The 15,017-nt window shown below is 41.2% G+C and overlaps 1 protein-coding gene across 1 annotated transcript in view; it reads right to left on the reverse strand.

Annotated features, from left to right (window-relative positions):
• SP3 (Sp3 transcription factor) overlaps window positions 1–14,729 on the reverse strand; it is a 58,436-nt gene extending 43,707 nt beyond the window's left edge. The window contains exons 1-4 of the mRNA XM_059394180.1: window positions 14,157–14,729; window positions 13,376–13,524; window positions 12,765–12,887; window positions 4,128–5,487 (exon numbers count right to left, since the gene is read on the reverse strand). Of these exons, the coding sequence (XP_059250163.1) occupies window positions 4,128–5,487; window positions 12,765–12,887; window positions 13,376–13,524; window positions 14,157–14,163 (1,639 nt within the window). The 5' untranslated portion in view covers window positions 14,164–14,729. The remainder of the gene's footprint in view (window positions 1–4,127; window positions 5,488–12,764; window positions 12,888–13,375; window positions 13,525–14,156) is intronic.
• Between the last annotated feature and the right edge of the window lie 288 nt (window positions 14,730–15,017).

Here is a 15,017-nt window from a genome sequence, read left to right on the forward strand (position 1 = left end):
ATACATCTTAAAGTAATTTATCTTGCTTCTTGCCAATTTAAAAAGACAGTACATCAAGGGCAGTTTTCCTATTACCAAATCTTCCCAAAATTAAAATTTCCTGGGTTTCATTATTAAACATGCTGTTGTGTACTTTGCAGCATTTGTTCTCATTCTCCTTAACTTTTATTTTCTCAATTTTTTTCCCTAGTACTTTAAAACTGGGATGAAATTCACATTTAATGGTCTCCCAGAGAACATCCTTATTTTACCCTTCCTTATCACCATTTAATACTAAATTACCACTTTAAAAAGTCCATCTTAAGGGCATTGGTTGGTTCAGTTGGTTAAGCATCTGACTCTTGGATTTCAGCTCAGGTCATGATCTCAGGATCATGAGATCAAGCGCCACCTTGGCTCTGCACTGGATGTGGCACCTACTTAAGATTCTCTCTCGTCCCTCTGCCCCAAGCCCACTCGCTCTCTCTCTCTCTCTAAAACACAAAACAAAACTATATTAAATTTGTAAAGTAAAATTCAAAAAAAATTTAAATTCCATTTTGTATCTAATTCATATAATGTTGCTATTTTGATAGTATTTTAGAAATAAACTACTGTACTGAAGATTTGGTGCTTTTTAACAATCTAATTCATAAATCTACAAAAATCACAAATAAATCTCCTAGGATTTTTTTTAATATGTATAGATCTCCATAACATTAATTTTGTACAAGCTTAAAAAGCTACCAGCTATATCTTCAGAAATATGCCATTCTATCAGTATTCTCCAACTTTTTGGTCTCAAAACTCCTTCTAAACTCTTAAATATTATTGAGGTCTCCAAAGGCTTTTGTTCATATAGATTACATATTTAGTATCTACCATATTAAAAATAATGAGAAACTATAATTTTCTGTTTCAAGAATAAACCCATTGCATGTTAACATAAATTAACGTTCTATGAAAAACTATTTTCCAAAAATATAAAACAAAATCTTAATGAGAAGAAAGAGCATGTTTTGCATTTTTGCAGAACTCTTCTAAAATGTCTAGTTAAAAGAACACAACTGGAGTCTCATATTTTGCCTCTGCATTCTGTTTGCAGCATGAGGTTTGGGGTGAAGCGAGAAAGAATAACTACTCCTACAAATATACATGGTTGGAAAAGAGGTAATTTTATTGCCTTTCAGCATTCTTTGATACTATATATCAAACTTCACAAGTGGCAGTTTCTTTATAGGTCAGTTGCAACGTAAAACCTGAAACCATATTGATAAACTTTCCACAAACTTGCTATTGGTCTATCTCAAACTCTGAATGGATCTTTTTACCCCTGCATGATTTTGTACTATGAACTGATATTTGACAACTACTGGTTCACTGAGTTATCATATAGATCTTCCAAATGTTGGTACATTTCTTTATAATACAGTACACTCCCCAAAAAATCCTGTTTATTAATATCACTATCCATCTCATCAGAAAAGTATTTTATTAGTAAAAGCTCAAATTCATAGTAGCAGTTTTGAGTTTTCCAAAATTCTAATTTTTACTGGAAAACCCAAATCTTATCATTGGTAGCAAATTAAAAAAAAAGGCTTTTTCCTTTAAGTAACCAGCTCACTTAATTTTTTTTTTTGAGAAAATATTTGCTCTTAAATACACAAATCTCTCAATAACCAGTTTGTCAGTTTTTCTTTCAAGTTAAAAACAGCCTTTCATGAAAACAGCGTATAATTCACCTTGCAACTTCCACAACTGTACAACCAAAAATTTTTTCTTAAAACAATCATCTTACTTTGTCATATAGCAGAAATGCTTTGTTAAAGCATACTTCCCAGGGACGCCTGGGTGGCTCAGCTGGTTAAGCGGCTGCCTTCGGCTCAGGTCATGATCCCAGCATCCTGGGATCGAGTCCCACATCGGGCTCCTTGCTCAGCCGGGAGCCTGCTTCTCCCTCTGCCTACCACTCTGTCTGCTTGTGCTCACTCTCATTCCTCTCTCTCTCTCTCTGACAAATAAATAAATAAAATCCTTTTTAATAAATAAATAAAAGCGTACTTCCCATTTTATCACAAAGAATATTGCAAAGACAAGTAGCGAGAACAGCATATCAAAAATACAGTGAGATACCACTTCACACCCATTAGGATGGCTATAATCAAAAAGAAAGACAATTGTAAAGGTTGGTAGGAATGTAGAGAAATTGGAACACTCAATGGTGTAGTCCCTTTTGAAAAATTCTGGCAGTCCCTAATAATGTCAACAGTTACCATACAACCCAGCAATTCCACTCCTTAGTATATACTCACAAGAAGCAAAATCATGCCCACACAAAAACTGTCCACAAATGATCACAGCATTCTTAATAGCCAAAAAGGACAAACACTGTTCCTCAACTGGATATATATACTGCATTTTCTTCATTTACCTCACTGTGGAGTATTACTCAGCCACAAAAAAAGGAATGAAATACTGACACAGGCGACCACACAGATAAACCTTGAAAATATTATACTAAATGAAGGAAGTCAGACACAAAAAGCCACAAAATGTATTATTCCACTGATATGAAATTATAGGCAAGTCCAGAATAGGCAAATCCAAAGAGACAGAAAACAGGTTAGTGGTTACCAGGGATTAGGGGAAGGAGGTAATGAGGAGTGATGCTGATGGGCTTGAGTTTTTTTGTGAAAAAACTCTAAAATTTGATAGTGGTGATCGTTGTACAAGTCTATAACTACATTTAAAAAACCCACTGAATTATGTACTTCAAAGTGTGAATTTTATGGTATGTGAATATATTTCAGTAAAGCTAATTTTTAGAAAAGGAAATGCAGCACTCAAGGGTCAAGATTTAGTAAAAATAACTATTTTGACTAGTTCATCAAAGTTATTCTTAAGTGAAAACAGTATTTTTCTTTTTTAACTACAAATACATGATCATGAAGACCACAACAACTAGCAAAATAGTTTGGTGCCACTAATCTCATTTTTGCTAAGGAACAAGCCATTTTGTGTAAACATCAATGCAATGAAAAAGGCAAATAACTTTAGTATTAAGAAAAGTAATCTGACATCAAGGATCTCTGAGAGGGTCTCCGGGATCCACCAGGAGCCCACAGACCATGCTTTGAAAATGGGTGCTCTAAACCATTGCTTCAGAAGGCTCAAATGCAATTAAAGGCTTGCCAAGTACAGATCTGAGACTTTAGAACAATGCCAATTTTCTAAGGATAGATGACAAATTTCTCCAAAGAAAAAACGTAATCTCTACTGTGACAGGAATTACTTCGATAAATCAAATTTGAGGGTCCAAATATAAGAGCTTGGAATCTTGGGACTCAATGGAAGATTATAATAATAACACAGTCATCACAAGAACCCAAATACAAAGAAGGATAAAACTAAGAATTTAGTGCACAACAAAACATTCACAACATGTTATCTAAATGAACATTAAGGTAATGATGATACCATCTCTTTTAAACTATATTATTTAATTTCTGCCAACATTCAAAGAGTAGACTTCTGAAATTTCTACCCATACTATCAATAACAATATATCTAGCACAGTTAAATTTAATATTCACTATACACTTACAGAAATAAACTCTCACAGAATCAAAGAATTTTAGGTCTGGAAAGTACCCTACGATACAGTTACCTAGTCCAAAATCCCATTTTATATAATGAGAAAACCAAGTTTGCAAGAAAAAAGGAATCTGGCCACAATCACACAGCTAGCTAGTGGGTCAGACAACATAAATAGTCTTGGCTCCCAGTGCCATGTTTTCACCATGCCAATCTGACTCCCCAAATATAATGCAAAAGTGTTTAATTTACAACACCTGCCAAATAAAAATTTCGTAATGCTTAACAATACCAATCAGATATGAAAACATATAAAATGAAGGAAAAACTACAAACGTAATTTATGGCAAAATGGAGAAATGAATCCTTGACTTTAAAACTTTCAAGAACAATCTGGAAGACTTCATAATGTCTACTTTTCATACAAACATGGGGAAATGTATCATCACCTGTAAAGATAGCCAGATGTATTGAAAACACCTTAAAAATATTAAAAAATATCCCTACATGTCAATAAATCACTTATCTATGGCATGACATGACTTAAGACTCACCTGCAGGACTGTCAGCATTCTCTCCTGGGTGGAGCTGTATACCAGTAGAATCTATAGAGTTTACTGTAACTGTCTGTAGATTTGGCAACTGACCAGTGCTTAGACTAACTGGAGTTGAAGTCAAGGCTCCACCTGCTGCAACTTGACCAAGCGTGAGTGTCTGAACAGGCGTCAAAGTTATTTGTTGGGCAGCAGTATTCTGTATTTGCAAATTCTGCAAGTTCTGGACCCCTTGTACTTGAAATGTTTGCCAAGTTATCTGTCCAGAAGGGGTCACTGTCTGTGCCTGAATTAAAAAGGTTCCAGGATTCAGCTGCAACTGAAGATTTTGCAAAGCCTGTTGTGATATATTCTGACCACTGGCTTGCACACCATGGATTGTCTGTGGTGTAATACCTTGCACAATTTGGGCTTGACTGGTTGGCTGCTGAGACTCTGGAAGTTGTAGATGTTGTACAACAGGCTGTGCTGTAGAAACCTGAATATTCTGAGCCTGTGTCTCTTCAGAAACAGGCGACTGGATATAATTTCCCTGAAGATCTGAAGAATGGACTTGCCCACTAGAAGTAGTCAAGCTATTTGTGTTTTGTTGTAATATACCTGTACTATCTATAGTAACAGGCAATTGTGATGAAGATGATGTTGGCACAAATAAATCTGTATCAGTATTAGTTTCATTAATATCAGGAGAAACCCGCTCACCAGTCCTTTCTGAATTGTCTGAACTATCCATAGCTTGTCCTGTGTTTATCAAATGTCCATCGGCATTAATGCCTGCAGTCATTGTCTGAGAACTGCCCGAGAGTCCCAAAGAATCTAGATCGACACTATTGATTGGTACAAAGGTAATATTTCCTGGCAGACCAAGAGGCACATTAGCAACTACTTGGGTTTGGCCAGGAAAAGATGAACCACCAATTGCAACTCCCTGAACCTGGACTTGACCAGTCTGTGGTATGAGATTCTGGATATTAGCAGGAGGTGTTCCAGAGGCAAGCAAGGTCTGATTAGAGCCAGGAATGATCTGAATTTGGCCACTTTCTTGATTTATACCCCCATTATCTGAAGAGCCTGTGAAGCCAATCTGAACCTGCTGACCATCTGTTGACTGAATCTGTGGTATTACTTGATATTGAACATTGGACACTGTACCATTTGATGAATCTGATCCTGGTGCAACTGAAAATATTTGTTGATTCTGCAAATTCTGAAGGGGAAGGACATACTGCCCACTTGAAGTAGCAGCACCTGGAATCTGTACTAGATTACCAGCTTCATCTTTTATAGTTGTAGGTGTGGCTGACAAAACCTCCCATCGGTTTGGTGCTCCTCCTAACTGCGCAGAAGCCAAATCACCTGTCTGGATAAAGAAAACAAAAAATGTTACATGATATATTATTAGTGGCATATTTAAACCAGTCCTCAAAAAAAATCTAAAAACTGACAAAAATTCTACTACCTGAAGTTAAAAGTTCTCTTAATTACATAGCAGACTTCAAATACTGAAGCAGTACTACATAAACTACAATAATCATTATTTCCAATTTTGTTAGTTACCGCAAAGATAACCCATGCTATTTGAGCAGGAAAAAAATTTCAATCAGAGTAATCTTTGTTTTACCAACTGATCTTCTAATTCCTCATCTATGATCTCTAATCCATACGGTTAAATCAACAGAAGTATAAGTGGCTAGAAAAGATATGGACAGCTCAAATCAAGTATTATCTCGAACACTGGAGAGTTAAAAATATATATATACAACCTACTTAAATACGTATCACTAATTAGGTACATTATATTTGTATAAAAAAAGAAACATAACTAGTACAGTGTTATCAAGTCATCTGAGTTAGAAAAGTCGGTATTTGTATTATTGCTGTACACCTTAAGTCAAAAGCTACTCTTTTATGGCATACATTAATGTCCTCCATAGTAAACTCTTGGCTAAGGCTATTCCATTAGCAAGGCATCAAATTCTTTACTTTTCCCATGAACTACCAAAAAAAAAAAAAAAAGAGAGAGTGAGTGAGAGAGGGACCTTAAAAAATTTTAATGAGGAAAGATTATTAAACTATGACCACATGGCAAAGTCACTCCATCTGAAAGGTTTTTCTAGACTCTAAAAAGCTGGAGGATATAGACGATGGTTTTACCTACTACTCTATTTAAATTTGCAGTACAATGATAGACATATACATTATGCATTCTGTGATGTGACAGAATTCTAAGTTATCATACCCGTATTTTATGGATTAGGCAACAGTGGAAAAATACCAACAAAGGAAAGTAGAAAGCAATAAAATCTAATACAACAATTTCTAAGAGTGAAAACACCAGAGCCATTCTTTTAATGCCAAGTACCATGACAGTGATTTATATCATTTACTCCTTACAACAATCCCATAAGGTAGGTGTTATTACTATCTTCATTTCACAAATGAAATAACTGAGAACCAAAATCACACAGGTCTCAAATGGCCAAGATAGTTGGATTTAAAACTAGGCCAAGTCTAACTCCAGAAGCCAGGCCTTTAATTCTATACTAAACTTGTCTCCCACTAAGACCAAGGATAAAGATACGGAGAATGAGATCCTATATGAATTACTCACCCTCAAAATAAAGCTATTTCTATGCCACTTCCTTCTAGATCTATAGGCAACTTCCTGTGACTCTGCATATCACTACACAATGAAAACTTAAGCATATCCAGTCAGCATTCTCAACCTAGGACCTATACCTAGGCTTCAAAGGACCTCTGAATCCTCTAAATAAATGTATCAACTTTTTGAGAAAGTGGAATTGGGAGACAGAGGGATAATCTAGGATTTCATCACATTCTCAAAGTAGGTGTATGACCACACAAAATGGTTAAGACATACACTGTTCTCCAAGTAGGAACCATTCCACAAAATTCAATAAAAATCTTCTGGTTCTACAATATTTGAAGAGTTTCTTAAAGAAACTACCTAATTTTCATGCAGATGCATGGTTGAAAAGCATGTAGTTCAATGGAAGAACCACAGTTTAATGATTCAAGAAGATTTGCACATATTTGCCAAGTAGAAATGAACATATGAGTATGCTCACGAAATAAACAATTTCTATTTCAAATGATTCCCAATTCATCCAAGCAGATACACACATACATGCTATGACTATGTGAACAGTGGTGTGCACTAGCCATATGATCAAAATGCTTTTTAGGAACACAGAGATGGGGGAAAAAAAAAAAAGGTTTCGCACAGAGATAAAGTAATCTTAGAATAAAATTTATGACTTCACCGTAGGAAGCTAGGAAAGAGAGAGAGAGGCATTAATGAATGTATAAAAACAATAGCCACAGACAAAAGGAAACTAAAGAAGGTGTAGTTTGGAATTCGACAGGATCCAGAAAAGACTCAGATTCATAGAATAAAGTAAGGGGGAACAAGACTAGATATTTTATCAACGCCTGTAGTTAATGGCTTTGAAGACTGTGCTCAGGAGTTTGGACTTCATCCTACAGATAGTAAATGAAAGCTGTAAAAGGTTTTTAGGCAAGTGAGTGGTGCAATCCGGTCTGTGTTTTATAAACTAAGGCCCTGTGATGGAGACTGAAAGAAAGGCGGAAGAGACTAAAGACAGATAAACTGTGGAACTCTGTACAAATGTGTAGGCTTGAACTAAAATAATCATCTTTTAAATACAAACATTTAAACTTATCAAACTTAAATTACTAAAGAAAAGACCAGTCATTAAAGTTCTATGTCATTCTTCAACTTCTATTTGGTTCAGGAATTACAAGCCTAAATCATCTTCATCTCATCCCAATATGAGAACAGTAATTCATATTTCACTTCAGTCTCTTAGCACTTTAAATAAAGATATTTATATCTATACTTGATACTGAAATCTACACTAAAGTATAATGTCTAAAAATCCAATCTTAATTTTCCTAAGGTTGCTGTTTACCTCTGGAGAACTGACTGTTGAATTTTTTTTTTTTTTTTTGGACCAGCACTAAAATTTACAATTCCTCAACATATACCAAAGGATACAGTATTTCAGGTATAAATCATTTTACAATACTGGCATTTTGTCCTTCTTCATCCTTAAAAAAAAGGCCAAATTTGTGGCATCTAAAAGTATTACTTTCTTGCAAAATGGTAGTAAGGGCAGATATTGAACGATCAGTGAACAGCTTTTTTTTTTTTTTTTTTTTAGGATTTTATTTATTTGACAGAGAGAGAGATCACAAGTAGGCAGAGAGGCAGGCAGAGAGAGAGAGAGAGAGAGAGAGAGAGAGAGAGGAGGGTAAGCAGGCTCCCTGCTGAGCAGAGAGCCCGAGGCGGGGTTTGATCCCAGGACCGTGGGATCAGGACCTGAGCCGAAGGCAGAGGCTTAACCCACTGAGCCACCCAGGCGCCCCAGTGAACAGCTTTTTAGTCAAGAAATTCTGTGAAAATAAATACAGCTACTCAAATGACAAATCTGACTAAGTACTACCCAAGAACCCCTCTCCAGAAGTTAAATAAAAATAAACTGTGGTATCACTTTTCCCAACAATGCAGGCCATTAATTGAAGGGAAATCCTCAAACCTAAGACAGCATGATGTATTTGAACTTTTTTGAATAAACCTAAGGTGAAATGCATACACAAGAAATATTTATAAAGCACAAACCCAGGGGAGGAAAAACAGCAACAAACAATTTAAAGCAAAAAAGGCAACAAAAAGGATCTTTTAAATGAAATAAATTTACTGTTTTAAAAAATTTACTAAGTATTAAATTTTTTAATGGAACTGGAAAGAAAACACCAAGTCAGAAAACTATCAGACTTCATGATTTTTACCATTATGCTTGGGGGAGGGGCATGCATTACACTAGAAAGGAAAAGATTCAGAACTGACTTCTAGTCCTAGCTAAAACTGTGGAATTGTGTGTGATCTAGAGCAGGACTCATTTTTATGTTAAAAATGGGGAAATTATTACCTAGTGGCGTCATAAGAACCAGAAGAAAGCGTTATGCTTTACAAACTATAAAGCACTATACAATCCTAAGATAACATTATGATTAGTAAGATTATGAGAACAGAGAATGATCTGCATGCCTAGTACAACTTTTGGCATAAAGACCAGTAAATATTTATTGAGTGAATACTTAAAAGTATTTAGTTTAAAATCATTGCAAAGAAAATGACAGAACTGATCAATCCCCTTTCATTTGTAAGAGAAATTTTATCAGCAGCACACCACTAAAAGAGATGACTCAGAAAATCATCTGAGACCAAAGAACAGTTATAAAAATATTTGATGTTAGGCTATGGAAACACTATAGAAATAAAAGAAGAGAGACATAAAAACATATAACCCAGGCAAGAACTAGTATTTGGTTCAGGTTCAAGATAACCCTCAAGAAAAATCAACCAGTGTTTCTTTCAGGAATTCTAATATTCTTACCAGACAACTAACAAAACACCATTTGACAAGGAAGTTGGCATTGTTCTAAAAAGTTGAAACTGAAGGTACTCTTAAGTGTCCTTCTGTACATAAACACATGATAACAGGGTAAAAAGGACCAAAACCAAGAGTAGCCCTGGGACGTTGCTATAGCAATTCATTACAAGGGCATTCTCCTGTGCAACCAGGCATAAAAATGGAGGGGGGGAGGGGCAGTTGAACAAAAAAAAAAAGAGGCTATCTTCTCAGATAATACCTGTGGAAAGGAAAAAAGAAAAATTCATACCCCTTATTGCATAGCATTCAGAAAGGATTATTAACTTCTCAGTTCCCACAAGTGGCTTTTTGAAAGCCAGAAAAAGGCAAGGGCAGAGTGTTACTGGAAACAAAAACAAGTATGAAGCTAAGGTAGAAACAAACTAAGAACCAATCTCAGGCAATTACTCAAGTTTCTTTAAGTCTTCAAGAAACAATGAAGAACTCAAAACCAATTTCAAATAAAAACAATTATCCAATTAACTGATTACAATTTAAGGTACAAATGAAATAAGCGAATTAATAACTTAGAAATTCACATCAATATAGATTAGATAAACTAATATTGCATGAAACTCTACATCTTATATTTCCTGATTACTAAAATTAACTCTACAACTTTTAATAATAAAGTACAAAAAAGAGTCTTGCCATCAAACCAACTTTGGGAGTCCATGCTGTGGGACATTATAGGTGAGAATGGTTTATGATTTTTAGCACAGTACTGGAGCTAACCATTCTTGGCCAGGATCCAGAAAGAACCCATATCATATTATAGTTAATTCTAAATTCAAGACACTTAAATCTCCAGTACAGCTGACTGGCTTTTCAATGCCCTTGTAATCTTAAAATACCAAACTAAGCTAGCACAAAGTTGAATTTATATGCATATTTCTATTTGATTTTAAACACAACGACACTATATGCAGTGCAGTACCCTGGATTAGATCCTGGAACAGAAAATGGGCACTGGTGGGGGGAAAAAGTGAAACAAGAATGAAGTCTGTAGCATAATTAATAATACTGTATTGCTGTTAGTTTCCTAGTTTAGACAAATGCACTACATTAGGGGAAGCTGGATGAAGGGCAGAAGATAACTCAGTTTTATTTCTTCAACTTTTTTATAAATAAAAATTGCAAAATAAAATAAAATAAATCACAACTACAAAAAAGCTCTTTCTCTCCAGACCTCTTATGATTCCCAGTAATTCTGAGTGATTACAATAAAATTATCTAAGCACATTTTTAAACAGAAAAAATGCCCATAAAAATCACTTAAAATCTCTTTCATTTTTTAAGATGTACACGTCTGAAATTCACTTTTAAACTGGAAAACTAATTTTCCCAGTGGCTAAGGCAAACATAATCAAGCCAATCTTACTAATTCTACTTAGTGAAAAATTTTATTAATGCATACCAAATGTACAAAGAAAAAAGTGCTCCTACTGATTCTAGTTCAGGTTCATCTGGTGGGAAATGTGATGTCAGTAGAGATTTGGTAGCTGAGAGGGAGTTGAAGAGGATGGAAACAACCTCCCTACAAGTATATAACCACAGTAGCATAAGACCAGAGACAGTGTTTTCTATTGCCAGGGCTGAGATTCACATATACAAGTACACATACAAATTTTTCACCCATAACTTCCTCCTTCACTTATCCCCCGCCCCCATCAGTGAGCTATATAAACTTGTTAAATTGCAGTCACAAGAAGTTTCTCATCCTAACTGAAAATACTGTAAAAGGCAAGTAGAAGCAATCTGCTTTGCACTTTTACTTGAGCAGTGTTTTTAAGATAAACAATTTGTTTTGGCACTGTGGGGCTAGTTTTGTTTAGAAGTAACAATGCCTCTCACAAACGTGATTTTACACTTTCATATTTTAATCAGCTTACAAAAGCACAGTACTTTTGAAGAATACTTTTAAGACATTAAAGCTATTCCTCTACAGTATAATTTGAAGCACTAAAATTACAAATATTTTACAGCTTAACATCAGCTTCACATACCTATAATTTCCTGCAGATTATAACAAGTATCATACTTTTTTGTCCATAGTGACCAACCAAAATACCACTACACAAATCAATTCTATAATCCACCTCAAAAGAAACCAAAAGTGACTGGGAGAGCTTTTTAATATTTTAATAAGTGAACACATCTACATGTTTAACACAACAGCGATGATTCACACAGATACAAATCACAATTAACAGTCTTAAAAATTTTGTCTATCAATTTTGTGTTACGCCCTCATACAACACACTGACCAGCTCCTCCCCGCCTCCCGCCCCCAAACTAAAAACCCTACAAACAGAATCCCACCAAACCTTATCAGACCAGTAATCGCAGTAAGATGAAAATACAGCTTTGCCAACCAAACTTAACTGTAAGTACGGTATACGTTAGCATGCATGTAAATACAATTCCTTACACGTACTTTTGTTTCTAACACTGGCATTTAATTCTCAATTTCAAAAGCCAATGCATCATTTTAGTAACTTCGCCAATTTCAACGATCGCTAATCGAATGTTTCACTTATTCCACTTAAGAAGAACTCCTGCAAATTTGAGTCTTCTGCAAAAACTAAAATACAACAATTTAGAATGGCCTCTAAAAAAAGCACTCACAAAGTGTTCACTGCTGCATACAAAAGGGTAATTCAAAGAGTAAACCTTCATTCCTTTTTTGGTTTCTTTTTAGCAATTTACGCATTAAATCAGTAAGACCTAGTAAGTTCCAGCAGAAAAAGCTCCAGGTTCAAAGATACTAGAAACTAAAGACACTGCCTCTATAGTTGATACTATCTATGGCCGATAGGCTGTGCTTGAAAATTCTGTAGTGTTCAGCGAAGGAGTTTTCAGCACTGATATGAATTGCTCAAACATCCATTTTGGAGTCCTCTACCCCCGCCCTCTCTGACTTCATTTTGTAGTGCATTTGGATCGAGGCGCCGCAGTGACAATTTAGAGAAAGCCTGGGCTGGCCTCGGATCCACACAGGCATGCGAAGGAGCCCAAAAGGGCGCCCCGGCAGCGCGATCCGTCCAGATCTCGGAAGGCGCGGGCGCCGAGGAGGCCTTTCGGGCTGGCGGGCGCGCCGCAGGCCCGGGATGGCGGGCGCAGGGCCTTGGCGGGGGCGGGCCGAGCGCGCGAGACTTACCGCTCCGGCGGCGGCGGGGGCCCCGGCTGCGGCAGCCGCCTCCTCCTCGTCGTCGCCCGGCGATGGCGGCCCTATCTTGCTGCAGGTAGCGGCCAGCAGGGCGAGCGGTGACGGCTGAGTGTCCTACCCCCGATGGGCGGGTTCAGAGAGGGAGACAGGGGGAGGGGTGGCGGTTAGGGCCGGGCCGCCGCTCGCACAGGAAGTGCGCCTCGGTCCCCGCAGGCTGAGCCCCGGCGAGCGCCAGCCCGCGCTCTCCTCCTCCTCCTCCTTCTCGACTCCGGCTCGCGTCCTCCCGCTCGCACGCACACCAACTCCGCCGTCCGCGGGAAGGCGGGCGGCGGGCTGCGCGCCGGGCCTCCACCTTCCGCCCGGAACCCACCCCCGGGAGGGCGCACACGCTGGCTCGCTCACACTCTCACACACTCACACACACACACTCACAAAAAGACGGCGGGAGGGGCAGCGCGGGCGGGGTCGGAGCGTTGGCGCCTCGGGCGGGCAGCTCCCGGGGCGGGGGGAGGGGAGGAGAGAGGCGCGGAGGGAGGGGAGAGGCGAGGGGAGGAGAAAGCGGCGCTAGGGGGGAGCCGGGCCGGGGCTCAGCCGCTCCTCACCTGGGCCGCCGCCGCCGCCACCGCGCCGTTTCCGTGCTGCTGCTGCTGCTGCAGATATTCGCCGTGGCCGCCGCCGCTGCCGCCGCCGCCGCCGCCACTGTCCACGTCCAAGGCAGCCATTTCCTCTTGTTTCACGGGCTTTTCGGGAGCTGCAGGCACAGCGCGGGGGGGTGGGGGTGGGGAGGAAGGCGGGTGGAGGAGAGGGAGGGGGCCCGCGGGCCGAGGCGAAATTACTCCGAAAGCCCGGACCGAGTCCCCTTCCCCCCCCCCCCCCGCCCCCCGGCGGCGGCGGCGGCGGATCCCTCCTCCCCTCCTGCTGCTGCCCCCGCCCGCCGCTGCCTGTAACCCTCCTCCTCCTCCTCTTTCCCTCCTCCTCCTCCTCCCCGCGCTGCCCCTGCCCCCTCTCCTCTCCTCTCCTCCCCTTTCCCTTCGCGCCGCTCGCTCTCACTCGCGCTCGCTCCTCTCGCACCGTCAGTCACTCACACACGCCCGCCCGCCGCCCGCGCCCGCACACGGGGGGATGCGCTCCCGGCGGACCGGGCCGCCCGCCCCAGGGCCCGGCAGGGACACGGCGTTGCTGGGGCTTAAGGGGTGGACGGTGGCTGGCCGGGAGGGGAGGGAGGCGGAGGGGAGTGCGGCTTTCTGCCTCTCACAGACACTCGGTCGCACACACGGGGCCGGGAGCCGGCGGCGGTGGCGGCGGCCCCGGGCTGGCTGTGGTCGGCGGCGGCGGCAGCGGCGGCGGCAGCAGCAAGGGTTGCTCTCTCTCGGCTTTACGTACCGGTCATAGTGTGTTTAGGGCACCTCAGGCGGGGCTCCCCGCCGCCTTACACATGGTGAGGAGCGAAGGCGGCGGCGGCGGGAGAGGATGCGGGAAGCGGCGGCGGACACGGCCGGAGCGGTCCGGGGATTTTTTTTTCCTATTTTGATTGACTGTGCGGGAAACACAAAAGGTGGAGCCTCCAGCCCAAAAGGGGGGAAGAGGGTGACAGCCCGCCCGGAAGTCCCGCCTCTCTTCTCCGCGCTTATTCGCCACCACGCTCTCGGTCGCCAGTGCTCATTGGCCCGGATACCCGTCCGTCGCTCGGCCTGCCGGCGCGCTTCCTGTTTGCCCCCGGGTGGAAGGGGAGAGACAATAAGCGGCCGTGGCGGCGTAGGTTCCCGAGAGCGGCTACGGCTCAACTGTTACCCCGCTGTGCCCGCCTCGTTCGCCGGCTGCTGTCAGGCCCGAGACGCAGGCCTCTTCCACCTCGCAGGTGCTTGGAGCAGGCCCAGCCAAGCTGTAGGGGACTGGGCTGGGGAGGAAATCCATCCCCGGCGGCTCCCGTTCCACTCGACGCTTCCTCCATCTCGGCGGCAGCCTCCGCCGGATCTCCCCCAGGGCCTCGCGCTCTCGGAGCCGCCGCTTCCCTGCGCTAACAGGAGGCCGCCGCCGCTCAGCCCCGGGGCTGCTGCTACGGCCGCTGCAGCTACGGAGCAAACCAGACCCGCCCCACTAGCCCGGGGGGGAGGGAGCTGGTATAGGGGGAGACACCCCCTCCGAGGCTGGAGGAGGATTTTCTCTCACACATAACAGCTCTTAGATTCACAGGCAGAACCGTCTCGTTCCCATCCCCCTTAGCCCTAGGTTTCCAACCAGTCT

This window comes from Mustela nigripes, chromosome 3, assembly GCF_022355385.1.
Source record: "Mustela nigripes isolate SB6536 chromosome 3, MUSNIG.SB6536, whole genome shotgun sequence".
Classification (NCBI taxonomy): domain Eukaryota; kingdom Metazoa; phylum Chordata; class Mammalia; order Carnivora; family Mustelidae; genus Mustela; species Mustela nigripes.